This window comes from Physella acuta, unplaced genomic scaffold, assembly GCF_028476545.2.
Source record: "Physella acuta isolate Inbredline_101_S28 unplaced genomic scaffold, ASM2847654v3 ptg000430l, whole genome shotgun sequence".
Classification (NCBI taxonomy): domain Eukaryota; kingdom Metazoa; phylum Mollusca; class Gastropoda; family Physidae; genus Physella; species Physella acuta.
Window position 1 is genome coordinate 143,824 of NW_026731949.1, and position 18,335 is coordinate 162,158.

General features: G+C 43.2%; 1 protein-coding gene across 1 annotated transcript in view; it reads right to left on the minus strand.

Moving 5' to 3' along the window:
- The window catches only part of LOC131942878 (ubiquitin-like modifier-activating enzyme 5), a 28,910-nt gene that overhangs the window by 5,619 nt on the left and 4,956 nt on the right, over positions 1-18,335 (minus strand). Inside the window, exons 2-9 of the mRNA XM_059302840.1 lie at positions 17,095-17,140; positions 16,561-16,650; positions 10,034-10,143; positions 8,544-8,630; positions 6,502-6,586; positions 2,216-2,320; positions 1,436-1,563; positions 181-316 (exon numbers count right to left, since the gene is read on the minus strand). Of these exons, the coding sequence (XP_059158823.1) occupies positions 181-316; positions 1,436-1,563; positions 2,216-2,320; positions 6,502-6,586; positions 8,544-8,630; positions 10,034-10,143; positions 16,561-16,650; positions 17,095-17,140 (787 nt within the window). The remainder of the gene's footprint in view (positions 1-180; positions 317-1,435; positions 1,564-2,215; positions 2,321-6,501; positions 6,587-8,543; positions 8,631-10,033; positions 10,144-16,560; positions 16,651-17,094; positions 17,141-18,335) is intronic.

Consider the following 18,335-nt stretch of genomic DNA (forward strand, 5'->3'; position numbering starts at 1 on the left):
TGTGACCTCAGGAACTGACATGTGACCTCAGGAACTGACATGTGACCCCAGGAACTGACATATGACCCCAGGAACTGACATGTGACCTCAGGAACTGACATGTGACCCCAGGAACTGACATGTGACTCCAGGAACTGACATGTGACTCCAGGAACTGAGTCTAATGACGTGAGGACAGACCTGGAACAGCTGCTGTTGTCTGCGACAATGTGAGTCATCACACTGGGGGTTGGGCTTCATCCTCATGGTGGGGAAAAAATCCTGGAGGGCGTTGTAGCCCAGGTAGTAGGAGACAGATCCAAACTGGAGCAGGTACCTGTGGGGTAGTAGAGTCAGGTGAGGTGGTGGGATGGTAGAGTCAGGTGAGGTGGTGGGATGGTAGAGACAGGTAAGGTGGTGGGATGGTAGACACAGGTGAGATGGTAGACACAGGTGAGGTGGTGGGATGGTAGAGACAGGTGAGGTGGTGGGATGGTAGACACAGGTGAGGTGGTGGGATGGTAGAGACAGGTGAGGTGGTGGGATGGTAGACACAGGTGAGATGGTAGACAAAGGTGAGGTGGTGGGATGGTAGAGACAGGTGAGGTGGTGGGATGGTAGACACAGGTGAGGTGGTGGGATGGTAGAGACAGGTGAGGTGGTGGGATGGTAGACACAGGTGAGATGGTAGACAAAGGTGAGGTGGTGGGATGGTAGAGACAGGTGAGGTGGTGGGATGGTAGACACAGGTGAGGTGGTAGACACAGGTGAGGTGGTGGGATGGTAGACACAGGTGAGGTGGTGGGATGGTAGACACAGGTGAGGTGGTGGGATGGTAGAGACAGGTGAGGTGGTGGGATGGTAGACACAGGTGAGATGGTAGACACAGGTGAGGTGGTGGGATTGTAGAGACAGGTGAGGTGGTGGGATGGTAGACACAGGTGAGATGGTAGACACAGGTGAGGTGGTGGGATGGTAGACACAGGTGAGGTGGTAGACACAGGTGAGGTGGTGGGATGGTAGACACAGGTGAGGTGGTAGACACAGGTGAGGTGGTGGGATGGTAGAGACAGGTGAGGTGGTGGGTAGTTGTGGTTTAGTTGCTAACTAATTCTTACTTTTATTTTAAACATTGACATTTTATTTGGTTGGCTTTCTGCAGTGTATTTAAAAAGTTTAATGTATTTTTAAAAGTATTTTTAAATAAACATAGTACAATTTTGAAAACAAAAATTCAAAACAACCAGGAAGATAAAGACAGAAAAATGCAAAAATTGAAACTATTTCAATAGATATAAGTTAAAGCAATATTTAAAAATTAAAAAAAAAAAAAAAAAAAAAAAAAATTAAAAAATACTAGATACTGAAACTGTTGTTTTACTTATAGTTACACTTATAATATACAACTAAACAATTGACTTTACTTGAGTACATACTGGACCAGCTAGTGACTTACTTGAGGACATTCTGAACCAGGAACCCAGCAACAACAGCCATGGTGGTGGGGAGACTGGCCGCACACACGCCCTCTTTCTTCAGGGTCCTCTCATCTGTGTGGGTGGCCACGACTAGTGGAGGGGCACACTGGGGTAAAGTGTAACATAGGAGATTAGAAGTTAGATCAGTTGAGTTCTCTGATCTGTGTGGGTGTGTCGTGGCACACTGGGGTAAAGTGTAACAACCTGCGCAAACTTATTGGCTAGGCTAAATGGGGCAGCATGAAAGGTCTAGCACTTTTCTCTCACCCATGTTACCAGCTGTTACAATAGCTGTCTAGGTTTTATTATTAATTGGGAATTGTTAGGATCTTTAGCATCAAGCATAATAAGCTAAGAACTTTTTCCTGTATCTTAAGTTAAAAAATGTGTAGTTTCACTTGTCCATACAGGAAATTAAAATGTAATAAAACTCTTTCAGACCAATATTATTGGACATTAGGTTTTTTAATATACATGGAAACTTGCATACTTTTTCTCTTTCATTTAAAACCTTCACAGGACGTAGCAATAGAAAAAAATATTATTCAACACGGAAGGTGACCTAGTAACAGTGTGAGACAGTATACCAAGCAAGTGGCGAGATCTGGTTTTTAAAAATTATACAGACAGCAAATGGTTAAAGTTAATGACATAATCAACTTACAGCGACTTATACAGACACACACAACTCAACACACACACACAACTTACAGCAACATACACAGACACACACAACTCAACACACACACACAACTTACAGCGAAGCATGAGGTGTCCCCAGGTACAATAAACTGGATGTGACCAGACACAGCGTTCTCACTGACCCCAGACTCAAACCACGACTGACCCAGTTCATTACAGGCCTGAAACAGTTGACCACAAGATTTTAATCAAACCACGACTGACCCAGTTCATTGCAGGCCTGAAACAGTTGACCACAAGATTTTAATCAAACCACGACTGACCCAGTTCATTGCAGGCCTGAAACAGTTGACCACAAGCTTTTAATCAAACCACGACTGACCCAGTTCATTGCAGGCCTGAAACAGTTGACCACAAGATTTTAATCAAACCACGACTGACCCAGTTCATTGCAGGCCTGAAACAGTTGACCACAAGATTTTAATCAAACCACGACTGACCCAGTTCATTGCAGGCCTGAAACAGTTGACCACAAGCTTTTAATCAAACCACGACTGACCCAGTTCATTGCAGGCCTGAAACAGTTGACCACAAGATTTTAATCAAACCACGACTGACCCAGTTCATTGCAGGCCTGAAACAGATGACCACAAGATTTTAATCAAACCACGACTGACCCAGTTCATTGCAAGCCTGAAACAGTTGACCACAAGATTTTAATCAAACCACGACTGACCCAGTTCATTGCAGGCCTGAAACAGTTGACCACAAGATTTTAATCAAACCACGACTGACCCAGTTCATTGCAGGCCTGAAACAGTTGACCACAAGATTTTAATCAAACCACGACTGACCCAGTTCATTGCAGGCCTGAAACAGTTGACCACAAGATTTTAATCAAACCACGACTGACCCAGTTCATTGCAGGCCTGAAACAGTTGACCACAAGATTTTAATCAAACCACGACTGACCCAGTTCATTGCAGGCCTGAAACAGTTGACCACAAGATTTTAATCAAACCACGACTGATCAGTTCATTGCAGGCCTGAAACAGTTGACCACAAGATTTTAATCAAACCACGACTGACCCAGTTCATTGCAGGCCTGAAACAGTTGACCACAAGATTTTAATCAAACCACGACTGACCCAGTTCATTGCAGGCCTGAAACAGTTGACCACAAGATTTTAATCAAACCACGACTGACCCAGTTCATTGCAGGCCTGAAACAGTTGACCACAAGATTTTAATCAAACCACGACTGACCCAGTTCATTGCAGGCCTGAAACAGTTGACCACAAGATTTTAATCAAACCACGACTGACCCAGTTCATTGCAGGCCTGAAACAGTTGACCACAAGATTTTAATCAAACCACGACTGACCCAGTTCATTGCAGGCCTGAAACAGTTGACCACAAGATTTTAATCAAACCACGACTGACCCAGTTCATTGCAGGCCTGAAACAGTTGACCACAAGATTTTAATCAAACCACGACTGACCCAGTTCATTGCAGGCCTGAAACAGTTGACCACAAGATTTTAATCAAACCACGACTGACCCAGTTCATTGCAGGCCTGAAACAGTTGACCACAAGATTTTAATCAAACCACGACTGATCAGTTCATTGCAGGCCTGAAACAGTTGACCACAAGATTTTAATCAAACCACGACTGACCCAGTTCATTGCAGGCCTGAAACAGTTGACCACAAGATTTTAATCAAACCACGACTGACCCAGTTCATTGCAGGCCTGAAACAGTTGACCACAAGATTTTAATCAAACCACGACTGACCCAGTTCATTGCAGGCCTGAAACAGTTGACCACAAGATTTTAATCAAACCACGACTGACCCAGTTCATTGCAGGCCTGAAACAGTTGACCACAAGATTTTAATCAAACCACGACTGACCCAGTTCATTGCAGGCCTGAAACAGTTGACCACAAGATTTTAATCAAACCACGACTGACCCAGTTCATTGCAGGCCTGAAACAGTTGACCACAAGATTTTAATCAAACCACGACTGACCCAGTTCATTGCAGGCCTGAAACAGTTGACCACAAGATTTTAATCAAACCACGACTGACCCAGTTCATTGCAGGCCTGAAACAGATGACCACAAGATTTTAATCAAACCACGACTGACCCAGTTCATTGCAGGCCTGAAACAGTTGACCACAAGATTTTAATCAAACCACGACTGACCCAGTTCATTGCAGGCCTGAAACAGTTGACCACAAGCTTTTAATCAAACCACGACTGACCCAGTTCATTGCAGGCCTGAAACAGTTGACCACAAGATTTTAATCAAACCACGACTGACCCAGTTCATTGCAGGCCTGAAACAGATGACCACAAGATTTTAATCAAACCACGACTGACCCAGTTCATTGCAAGCCTGAAACAGTTGACCACAAGATTTTAATCAAACCACGACTGACCCAGTTCATTGCAGGCCTGAAACAGTTGACCACAAGATTTTAATCAAACCACGACTGACCCAGTTCATTGCAGGCCTGAAACAGTTGACCACAAGATTTTAATCAAACCACGACTGACCCAGTTCATTGCAGGCCTGAAACAGTTGACCACAAGATTTTAATCAAACCACGACTGACCCAGTTCATTGCAGGCCTGAAACAGTTGACCACAAGATTTTAATCAAACCACGACTGACCCAGTTCATTGCAGGCCTGAAACAGTTGACCACAAGATTTTAATCAAACCACGACTGATCAGTTCATTGCAGGCCTGAAACAGTTGACCACAAGATTTTAATCAAACCACGACTGACCCAGTTCATTGCAGGCCTGAAACAGTTGACCACAAGATTTTAATCAAACCACGACTGACCCAGTTCATTGCAGGCCTGAAACAGTTGACCACAAGATTTTAATCAAACCACGACTGACCCAGTTCATTGCAGGCCTGAAACAGTTGACCACAAGATTTTAATCAAACCACGACTGACCCAGTTCATTGCAGGCCTGAAACAGTTGACCACAAGATTTTAATCAAACCACGACTGACCCAGTTCATTGCAGGCCTGAAACAGTTGACCACAAGATTTTAATCAAACCACGACTGACCCAGTTCATTGCAGGCCTGAAACAGTTGACCACAAGATTTTAATCAAACCACGACTGACCCAGTTCATTGCAGGCCTGAAACAGTTGACCACAAGATTTTAATCAAACCACGACTGACCCAGTTCATTGCAGGCCTGAAACAGATGACCACAAGATTTTAATCAAACCACGACTGACCCAGTTCATTGCAAGCCTGAAACAGTTGACCACAAGATTTTAATCAAACCACGACTGACCCAGTTCATTGCAGGCCTGAAACAGTTGACCACAAGATTTTAATCAAACCACGACTGACCCAGTTCATTGCAGGCCTGAAACAGATGACCACAAGATTTTAATCAAACCACGACTGACCCAGTTCATTGCAGGCCTGAAACAGTTGACCACAAGATTTTAATCAAACCACGACTGACCCAGTTCATTGCAGGCCTGAAACAGTTGACCACAAGATTTTAATCAAACCACGACTGACCCAGTTCATTGCAGGCCTGAAACAGTTGACCACAAGATTTTAATCAAACCACGACTGACCCAGTTCATTGCAGGCCTGAAACAGTTGACCACAAGATTTTAATCAAACCACGACTGACCCAGCTCATTGCAGGCCTGAAACAGTTGACCACAAGATTTTAATCAAACCACGACTGACCCAGTTCATTGCAGGCCTGAAACAGTTGACCACAAGATTTTAATCAAACCACGACTGACCCAGTTCATTGCAGGCCTGAAACAGATGACCACAAGATTTTAATCAAACCACGACTGACCCAGCTCATTGCAGGCCTGAAACAGTTGACCACAAGATTTTAATCAAACCACGACTGACCCAGTTCATTGCAGGCCTGAAACAGTTGACCACAAGATTTTAATCAAACCACGACTGACCCAGCTCATTGCAGGCCTGAAACAGTTGACCACAAGATTTTAATCAAACCACGACTGACCCAGCTCATTGCAGGCCTGAAACAGTTGACCACAAGATTTTAATCAAACAGAAACAGATAAACAGAATTACAAGAATGTAATCTATAACAAGGTTTAAACTTTACAAAACACCAACATTTTTTGTTCAACTTTGACTTAGCCTTGAATCACTGAAAGCAATACCACGTTTAGCTAAATGTGAACAACAAAATTTGTTTTTATTTCTTTACATTTGATAAAAATTGTTTTTTTTATTTACATTTTTTGCACTTGACAAAACTTAACATCAATAAGTTTAAAACTTCCTGACATTCAAATTTGATTCAATTTCATGATGTAGACAACAATAAATGTAAATACATGTAGAAAAACATCTCAAACCTACTGTGTTAATTGCCATACGAGCTTCAAAGTTGTCTACACAGCTGAGAACTAGGTCAACAGGCGTGTCCTGCTGTTTGCCACCCAGTCTGAAAATAAAACAAAAGGACATAAAAAGTAGGTCAATATGTGAGAACTAGGTCAATACATGAGAACTAGGTCAATTGAGAACTAGGTCAATACGTGAGAACTAGGTCGATATGTGAGAACTAGGTCAATGTGTGTCCTGCTGTTTGCCCCCTAACCTGAAAATAAAACCAAATGACAAGATAAAAATAAAGCGGGAGTTACCTCCCCTCAACTTTCTCGGGATATAGACATGATTTTTAATCCATTTTAAATACTTAAAGTTTTTAAAATAGAATCTTGTAGAATATAGAATTGCTCGCCAAGTGAAGGCCAAAACAAAATGTGTATAATAGTGAGGTGAATTATTAGTACTTAATAAAAATCACATGAGTTTTTTGAGAAATCGGAAATAGCGTAAATTACTACTTCCGGTCAACAGAAATTACTCAAAATTCAACAGAAGGCAGAGTATAAGATCTTTTACCTACATCTGAAATTTCATTTATCTATCTGAAACAGTACTCAAGTTACAGAAATACACACACACAGACATATGGACAAAATTGCAAAAAAAAAAGTTTCCAGCTCAGGGAGGTGTAAAACGTCGAGATTTGTAAAAATCTAAATTTTGTTTGCATAATTACAATACTTCCTCTATACTTTGTATACAAGAAAGTAAATATAGAGACAAGAATGCAATATTTTCAGATTAAATATATTTTTATCCACCACACAGATTAATGCATTTAGTGAGGATTATTATACCATGTAGATTATCTAAATCCCAGTCGAAGATAACTGTAACTGTTGTATTTCTTGTTTACGTTAGATCAGAGCTAGGGAACCAACTGCGACCCTCACCTGATTCTGTCCATGAAATGTTTAGGTTAGATCAGAGCTAGGGAACCAACTGCGACCCTCACCTGATTCTGTCCATGAAATGTTTAGGTTAGATCAGAGCTAGGGAACCAACTGCGACCCTCACCTGATTCTGTCCATGAAATGTTTATGTTAGATCAGAGCTAGGGAACCAACTGCGACCCTCACCTGATTCTGTCCATGAAATGTTTAGGTTAGATCAGAGCTAGGGAACCAACTGCGACCCTCACCTGATTCTGTCCATGAAATGTTTAGGTTAGATCAGAGCTAGGGAACCAACTGCGACCCTCACCTGATTCTGTCCATGAAATGTTTAGGTTAGATCAGAGCTAGGGAACCAACTGCGACCCTCACCTGATTCTGTCCATGAAATGTTTAGGTTAGATCAGAGCTAGGGAACCAACTGCGACCCTCACCTGATTCTGTCCATGAAATGTTTAGGTTAGATCAGAGCTAGGGAACCAACTGCGACCCTCACCTGATTCTGTCCATGAAATGTTTAGGTTAGATCAGAGCTAGGGAACCAACTGCGACCCTCACCTGATTCTGTCCATGAAATGTTTATGTTAGATCAGAGCTAGGGAACCAACTGCGACCCTCACCTGATTCTGTCCATGAAATGTTTAGGTTAGATCAGAGCTAGGGAACCAACTGCGACCCTCACCTGATTCTGTCCATGAAATGTTTAGGTTAGATCAGAGCTAGGGAACCAACTGCGACCCTCACCTGATTCTGTCCATGAAATGTTTATGTTAGATCAGAGCTAGGGAACCAACTGCGACCCTCACCTGATTCTGTCCATGAAATGTTTAGGTTAGATCAGAGCTAGGGAACCAACTGCGACCCTCACCTGATTCTGTCCATGAAATGTTTAGGTTAGATCAGAGCTAGGGAACCAACTGCGACCCTCACCTGATTCTGTCCATGAAATGTTTATGTTAGATCAGAGCTAGGGAACCAACTGCGACCCTCACCTGATTCTGTCCATGAAATGTTTAGGTTAGATCAGAGCTAGGGAACCAACTGCGACCCTCACCTGATTCTGTCCATGAAATGTTTATGTTAGATCAGAGCTAGGGAACCAACTGCGACCCTCACCTGATTCTGTCCATGAAATGTTGAAAGTTATCAACTGTTGTAATGTTGTAGTTGTAAACTTCAAACTCAACATCTGGGTTGATTTCTCTGAAACAAAAGATTGCTTGTGAATCAAAATTTGATAAATCAATATCCAGATAAAACAAACTTGTGTGAGCAAACCAAAATCTTTCTGTCCATTCATTAATAATTACATATAAATTTCATCAACTTCTATCAGTTACTTTTATTTTAATCAGTAAAGAATTGTTGAGACGTGCGGTGAGGAAAGGTCGACAATTATCAAACACGAAGTCTGTATGTGGTTAACTTCTTTATTGCTTGAGAGATGAAATGAATCCTAGTCTGCCTATAAGAGAATGGACCCCCTAACTTTCCTAACCCCACCTTTTATACCCTAACTAACCTCTAAGTATTTTTGTGCCATCTGTCACTTCCCCCCCAATCGTTCCTATGCTACAGAATTGTGCGTACTCTTTATTAACATTATTTAATCTCAATAAAACTAAATAGACTATAGATTGAAGGTTAATGAAAACATGTAAACAAAAGGGACGTGACTCTAAATCTACATGAATACTTATATATAACAATCCTAACAGTAATATTTGCAGAGAACTATCAACTGAGCTACAAATCTGAAGGGTTATTTACTGGAATAAAAAGGGTAAAGTTCACAAAGTTCATTTAAGAGTCAAGGGTGAAATTTTTTACCTTCAACCCCAGGGGAATAAAGGAGGACATAACAAATGAATGCAACCCCCCCCCATTAGACTTTTAGTTACTACAAAACTACATCCAAACATTCAAAATGTGTGCTCACAAAAGGTTACTGACTTGTGTGACTACAAAATGTTAACATACAGGTCCACAAAATGTGATATATCTCATGGGTCTACTAAATGTGATTTACCTGTGGCTCCACAAAATGTGATTTACCTGAGGCTCTACAAAATGTGATTTACCTGAGGCTCTACAAAATGTGATTTACCTGAGGCTCTACAAAATGTGATTTACCTGAGGCTCAACAAAATGTGATTTACCTGAGGCTCTATAAAATGTGATTTACCTGATGGGTCTACAAAATGTGATTTACCTGATGGGTCTACTAAATGTGATTTACCTGAGGCTCTACAAAATGTGATTTACCTGAGGCTCTACAAAATGTGATTTACCTGAGGCTCTACAAAATGTGATTTACCTGAGGCTCTACAAAATGTGATTTACCTGAGGCTCTACAAAATGTGATTTACCTGAGGCTCTATAAAATGTGATTTACCTGATGGGTCTACAAAATGTGATTTACCTGATGGGTCTACTAAATGTGATTTACCTGTGGCTCTACAAAATGTGATTTACCTGTGGCTCTACAAAATGTGATTTACCTGATGGGTCTACAAAATGTGATTTACCTGTGGCTCTACAAAATGTGATTTACCCAAGGCTCCACAAAATGTGATTTACCTGTGGCTCTACAAAGTGTGATTTACCTGAGCGTCCTCTCTGCAGCCTCGACCTTGCTGAGACCAGCTTGGTGCGGCTGGTAGAACAGCCTGTTCATGTTAGCCAGCTCCACCTTGTCATAGTCAAACAACAGCAGCTGTAGGGGCAGAGACATAGGGCATAGTCAAACAACAGCAGCTGTAGGGGCAGAGACATAGGGCATAGTCAAACAACAGCAGCTGTAGGGGCATAGTCAAACAACAGCAGCTGTAGGGGCATAGACATAGGGCATAGTCAAACAACAGCAGCTGTAGGGGCATAGACATAGGGCATAGTCAAACAACAGCAGCTGTAGGGGCATAGACATAGGGCATAGTCAAACAACAGCAGCTGTAGGGGCATAGACATAGTCAAACAACAGCAGCTGTAGGGGCATAGACATAGGGCATAGTCAAACAACAGCAGCTGTAGGGCATAGTCAAACAACAGCAGCTGTAGGGGCATAGTCAAACAACAGCAGCTGTAGGGGCATAGACATAGGGCATTGTCAAACAACAGCAGCTGTAGGGGCATAGACATAGGGCATAGTCAAACAACAGCAGCTGTAGGGGCATAGACATAGGGCATAGTCAAACAACAGCAGCTGTAGGGGCATAGTCATAGGGCATAGTCAAACAGCAGCTGTAGGGGCATAGACATAGGGCATAGTCAAACAACAGCAGCTGTAGGGGCATAGTCAAACAACAGCAGCTGTAGGGGCATAGACATAGGGCATTGTTAGCTGCAGGGGCATAGACATAGGGCATAGTCAAACAACAGCAGCTGTAGGGGCATAGACATAGGGCATAGTCAAACAGCAGCTGTAAGGGCATAGACATAGGGCATAGTCAAACAGCAGCTGTAGGCGCATAGACATAGGGCATAGTCAAACAACAGCAGCTGTAGGGGCATAGACATAGGGCATAGTCAAACAACAGCAGATGTAGGGGCATAGACATAGGGCATAGTCAAACAACAGCAGCTGTAGGGGCATAGACATAGGGCATAGTCAAACAACAGCAGCTGTAGGGGCATAGACATAGGGCATAGTCAAACAACAGAAGCTGTAGGGCATAGTCAAACAACAGCAGCTGTAGGGGCATAGACATAGGGCATAGTCAAACAACAACAGATGTAGGGGCATAGACATAGGGCATAGTCAAACAACAGCAGCTGTAGGGGCATAGACATAGGGCATAGTCAAACAGCAGCTGTAGGGGCATAGACATAGGGCATAGTCAAACAACAGCAGCTGTAGGGGCATAGACATAGGGCATAGTCAAACAACAGCAGCTGTAGGGGCATAGACATAGGGCATAGTCAAACAACAGCAGCTGTAGGGGCATAGACATAGGGCATAGTCAAACAACAGCAGCTGTAGGAGCATAGACATAGGCAAACAGCAGCAGCTGTAGGGGCATAGTCATAGGGCATAGGCAAACAGCAGCAGCTGTAGGAGCATAGACATAGGCAAACAGCAGCAGCTGTAGGAGCATAGACATAGTCAAACAACAGCAGCTGTAGGGGCATAGTCAAACAACAGCAGCTGTAGGGGCATAGACATAGGGCATAGTCAAACAACAGCAGCTGTAGGGGCATAGACATAGTCAAACAACAGCAGCTGTAGGGGCATAGACATAGGGCATAGTCAAACAACAGCAGCTGTAGGGCATAGTCAAACAACAGCAGCTGTAGGGGCATAGACATAGGGCATAGTCAAACAACAGCAGCTGTAGGAGCATAGACATAGGCAAACAGCAGCAGCTGTAGGGGCATAGTCATAGGGCATAGGCAAACAGCAGCAGCTGTAGGAGCATAGACATAGGCAAACAGCAGCAGCTGTAGGAGCATAGACATAGTCAAACAACAGCAGCTGTAGGGGCATAGTCAAACAACAGCAGCTGTAGGGGCATAGACATAGGGCATAGTCAAACAACAGCAGCTGTAGGGGCATAGACATAGTCAAACAACAGCAGCTGTAGGGGCATAGACATAGGGCATAGTCAAACAACAGCAGCTGTAGGGCATAGTCAAACAACAGCAGCTGTAGGGGCATAGACATAGGGCATAGTCAAACAACAGCAGCTGTAGGAGCATAGACATAGTCAAACAACAGCAGCTGTAGGAGCATAGACATAGGCAAACAGCAGCAGCTGTAGGGGCATAGTCATAGGGCATAGGCAAACAGCAGCAGCTGTAGGAGCATAGACATAGGCAAACAGCAGCAGCTGTAGGGGCATAGACATAGGGCATAGTCAAACAACAGCAGCTGTAGGGGCATAGTCAAACAACAGCAGCTGTAGGGGCATAGACATAGGGCATAGTCAAACAACAGCAGCTGTAGGGGCATAGTCAAACAACAGCAGCTGTAGGGGCATAGACATAGGGCATAGTCAAACAACAGCAGATGTAGGGGCATAGACATAGGGCATAGTCAAACAACAGCAGCTGTAGGGGCAGAGACATAGGGCATAGTCAAACAACAGCAGCTGTAGGGGCATAGACATAGGGCATAGTCAAACTACAGCAGCTGTAGGGGCATAGACATAGGGCATAGTCAAACAACAGCAGATGTAGGGGCATAGACATAGGGCATAGTCAAACAACAGCAGCTGTAGGGGCAGAGACATAGGGCATAGTCAAACAACAGCAGCTGTAGGGGCATAGACATAGGGCATAGTCAAACAACAGCAGCTGTAGGGGCATAGTCAAACAACAGCAGCTGTAGGGGCATAGACATAGGGCATAGTCAAACAACAGCAGCTGTAGGGGCAGAGACATAGGGCATAGTCAAACAACAGCAGCTGTAGGGGCATAGTCAAACAACAGCAGCTGTAGGGGCATAGACATAGGGCATAGTCAAACAACAGCAGCTGTAGGGGCATAGACATAGGGCATAGTCAAACAACAGCAGCTGTAGGGGCAGAGACATAGGGCATAGTCAAACAACAGCAGCTGTAGGGGCATAGTCAAACAACAGCAGCTGTAGGGGCAGAGACATAGGGCATAGTCAAACAACAGCAGCTGTAGGGGCATAGTCAAACAACAGCAGCTGTAGGGGCATAGACATAGGGCATAGTCAAACAACAGCAGCTGTAGGGGCAGAGACATAGGGCATAGTCAAACAACAGCAGCTGTAGGGGCATAGTCAAACAACAGCAGCTGTAGGGGCATAGTCAAACAACAGCAGCTGTAGGGGCATAGACATAGGGCATAGTCAAACAACAGCAGCTGTAGGGGCATAGACATAGGGCATAGTCAAACAACAGCAGCTGTAGGGCATAGTCAAACAACAGCAGCTGTAGGGGCATAGACATAGGGCATAGTCAAACAACAGCAGCTGTAGGAGCATAGACATAGGCAAACAGCAGCAGCTGTAGGGGCATAGTCATAGGGCATAGGCAAACAGCAGCAGCTGTAGGAGCATAGACATAGGCAAACAGCAGCAGCTGTAGGAGCATAGACATAGTCAAACAACAGCAGCTGTAGGGGCATAGTCAAACAACAGCAGCTGTAGGGGCATAGACATAGGGCATAGTCAAACAACAGCAGCTGTAGGGGCATAGACATAGTCAAACAACAGCAGCTGTAGGGGCATAGACATAGGGCATAGTCAAACAACAGCAGCTGTAGGGCATAGTCAAACAACAGCAGCTGTAGGGGCATAGACATAGGGCATAGTCAAACAACAGCAGCTGTAGGAGCATAGACATAGTCAAACAACAGCAGCTGTAGGAGCATAGACATAGGCAAACAGCAGCAGCTGTAGGGGCATAGTCATAGGGCATAGGCAAACAGCAGCAGCTGTAGGAGCATAGACATAGGCAAACAGCAGCAGCTGTAGGGCCATAGACATAGGGCATAGTCAAACAACAGCAGCTGTAGGGGCATAGTCAAACAACAGCAGCTGTAGGGGCATAGACATAGGGCATAGTCAAACAACAGCAGCTGTAGGGGCATAGTCAAACAACAGCAGCTGTAGGGGCATAGACATAGGGCATAGTCAAACAACAGCAGATGTAGGGGCATAGACATAGGGCATAGTCAAACAACAGCAGCTGTAGGGGCAGAGACATAGGGCATAGTCAAACAACAGCAGCTGTAGGGGCATAGACATAGGGCATAGTCAAACTACAGCAGCTGTAGGGGCATAGACATAGGGCATAGTCAAACAACAGCAGATGTAGGGGCATAGACATAGGGCATAGTCAAACAACAGCAGCTGTAGGGGCAGAGACATAGGGCATAGTCAAACAACAGCAGCTGTAGGGGCATAGACATAGGGCATAGTCAAACAACAGCAGCTGTAGGGGCATAGTCAAACAACAGCAGCTGTAGGGGCATAGACATAGGGCATAGTCAAACAACAGCAGCTGTAGGGGCAGAGACATAGGGCATAGTCAAACAACAGCAGCTGTAGGGGCATAGTCAAACAACAGCAGCTGTAGGGGCATAGACATAGGGCATAGTCAAACAACAGCAGCTGTAGGGGCATAGACATAGGGCATAGTCAAACAACAGCAGCTGTAGGGGCAGAGACATAGGGCATAGTCAAACAACAGCAGCTGTAGGGGCATAGTCAAACAACAGCAGCTGTAGGGGCAGAGACATAGGGCATAGTCAAACAACAGCAGCTGTAGGGGCATAGTCAAACAACAGCAGCTGTAGGGGCATAGACATAGGGCATAGTCAAACAACAGCAGCTGTAGGGGCAGAGACATAGGGCATAGTCAAACAACAGCAGCTGTAGGGGCATAGACATAGGGCATAGTCAAACAACAGCAGCTGTAGGGGCAGAGACATAGGGCATAGTCAAACAACAGCAGCTGTAGGGGCATAGACATAGGGCATAGTCAAACTACAGCAGCTGTAGGGGCATAGACATAGGGCGTAGTCAAACAACAGCAGATGTAGGGGCATAGACATAGGGCATAGTCAAACAACAGCAGCTGTAGGGGCAGAGACATAGGGCATAGTCAAACAACAGCAGCTGTAGGGGCATAGTCAAACAACAGCAGCTGTAGGGGCATAGACATAGGGCATAGTCAAACAACAGCAGCTGTAGGGGCAGAGACATAGGGCATAGTCAAACAACAGCAGCTGTAGGGGCAGAGACATAGGGCATAGTCAAACAACAGCAGCTGTAGGGGCATAGACATAGGGCATAGTCAAACAACAGCAGCTGTAGGGGCATAGACATAGGGCATAGTCAAACAACAGCAGATGTAGGGGCATAGACATAGGGCATAGTCAAACAACAGCAGCTGTAGGGGCAGAGACATAGGGCATAGTCAAACAACAGCAGCTGTAGGGGCATAGTCAAACAACAGCAGCTGTAGGGGCATAGACATAGGGCATAGTCAAACAACAGCAGATGTAGGGGCATAGACATAGGGCATAGTCAAACAACAGCAGCTGTAGGGGCAGAGACATAGGGCATAGTCAAACAACAGCAGCTGTAGGGGCATAGACATAGGGCATAGTCAAACAACAGCAGCTGTAGGGGCAGAGACATAGGGCATAGTCAAACAACAGCAGCTGTAGGGGCATAGACATAGGACACAGTCAAACAACAGCAGCTGTAGGGGCATAGACATAGGACACAGTCAAACAACAGCAGCTGTAGGGGTATAGACATAGGGCATAGTCAAACAACAGCAGATGTAGGGGCATAGACATAGGGCATAGTCAAGCAACAGCAGCTGTATGGGCATAGACATAGGGCATAGTCAAACAACAGCAGATGTAGGGGCATAGACATAGGGCATAGTCAAACAACAGTAGCTGTAGGGGCATAGACATAGGGCATAGTCAAACAACAGCAGATGTAGGGGCATAGACATAGGGCATAGTCAAACAACAGTAGCTGTAGGGGCATAGACATAGGGCATAGTCAAACAACAGCAGATGTAGGGGCATAGACATAGGGCATAGTCAAACAACAGCAGATGTAGGGGCATAGACATAGGGCATAGTCAAACAACAGCAGCTGTAGGGGCATAGACATAGGGCATAGTTAAACAACATTACAGGCATGTAAGTGGTACATAGTTAAACAACAGTAAAGGCATGGAATTACAGCATGGTTAGCTGTATGGGCATTAAAGTAGAGCATGGAGGTGGGACATTGTTAATTGCAGGAGCATTGAAGTAGGGCATTGTTAGTTGTAGGGACATAGTAACAGTAGCTGTAGGACACAGTCAAACAACAGGGCAGTGATATTAGGATTCATCACAGTAGATGGCCACCATCACAACTACAGGAAATTTTTGGCCATTTTTTTAATTTTTATACTTAACTCTTTCAGTCATTAATATATGCTAAATATTATAGCAATAGGTTTAGAAATAAGCATTTTGGTTAATTTTGTATTCATCACCCACCCATGCCCTTAAGGTAGTAAATAGCATCATCACTAGTAAGTAGCTTGGTATAAAGAGTTATGCCATTTTGTCAAATAATTCATCATAACATGACATAACAAAAACCTAAGTACTACAAACTTCCTCTAAACACACTTCCCAAAAGGCTAACCTTGCCGATACCACAGCGAGTCAACATCTCAGCTGTCACACTGCCAACACCACCCACACCAACAACAGCTATGCTGAAGTCACGAATTCTCTGAAACACAGTACACAAAACACTGTTAACAAATTAAATAACGTAAAAAGGTTTGCTATCAATGTGTAGAAAAAAACACCAACCAGACATCAAAAAACTAAAAACTGCCCATAGTAGGCTTGTATACACTGGTGGTAGGTGATGATGTAGGATATAACAAATGTACAGCTGTACAGTATGTAGATCAGGTGAGATGACTAAACTCAGGGTTTTATGGATATATTATCTATAATCTTAATAGTTTATTGGACAGCCTATGCGTAGACAACTGTAGATGAATTAATTGGTGCATCAGTGGGTTTTTTTCTGGCATTATTCTCCTGAGGGGGAGGGGCTAAGAGATGCCTGAAAGCAGCTCAGTCGATGAATTTAAACACCAGAAATTAATCATTTTCTTACAAATTTGTGACATGGAAGTTTTAGAGTTCAGAAACCAAAACATACCTCATAATTTTCCACAATCCCCATTCTTTTGAGGGCCATAAGTCGACTGTAGAGCAAGATTGTAATGGAAATTCATTATTTTATTTTATTCATAAAGCCATTTTAAAAGCATTTATCTACACAGCACTGTATACTGAGACAGCTGTAACACGACAGTATAATATACAGTATAGTATACTATATGCAAGGTCACATCAGTTTCTCACTGTAACAAAGTGTGGGTTGGGCTTAAGGAAAAATGTGTCGCCTCAGTGGGATGGAACAAAAATTATTTATGCTAATTAAGATTTTTTTTAAATGTCAGGAAAAAAGATTGACGTAGAAGAATACAGGTTTATTTAGGGGAAATAATGGACCAAGCTAGTGACTAGTGTTAAGCATTTAAGAAAAAAAAAAGGAATTTTCAGACCCCTTTAACATGTCCACCTAGATGCACCTTCTTCTCCCCAATAAACAAAAACTTGATAGTTCTATATGTTAATCCATCAACAAGTGATGTGTACTAGTAGCTTGCCATGCTAGAACATTTACAAACTCATTTAATGATTTCCAAAAATGTCTGTTATAAAATATTAACAGAAGAATCTGTGAGCTAATATGCTGAATAAAATAAATAAAATATTTCAAAAATATAAATAGGCCTATATGATAAGTGTTTATCTTAATAAACTTTTTTAGATATCAAACATTAAACTTTTTCATTTGTGTACGGTAAGAAAAGTTTTAAAATTATCATTTTCTGTCGTGATGCACATCACTGTTTATGACTTCTATTTCAGTTTTCATTCACGCCATTAGTTCTAGACCCTGATGGATCATATAACCACTTCATAGCAAGCCTACATCATAGTAAACCTACTTCATAGCAAGCCTACATCATAGTAAACCTACTTCATAGCAGGCCTACATCATAGTAAACCTACTTCATAGCAAGCCTACATCAGTATTCGGTGTCAAAACATTAAGACGTAGGTTCAGTCAATTGTTTTTCAAAATGCAGTAAAAACTCAAAATAACCACTTTAAAATTAGATATTTAAATAAAAGTGCTTGTAGAATGTAATCGCGCTATTTGGCGCCGTAGGCCTGATGGCAGTCAGATGTTATGCTAGGTATTCTGCTTCAAATGGTTTATTCTAAATATCATCCTTTATTTTAAACATAGACTATAAATTTTGTATGCAGGGTCGTGCATGTTGTAATGTATTGTTTATTATATAATAAGGCCTAAGGGATGATTGA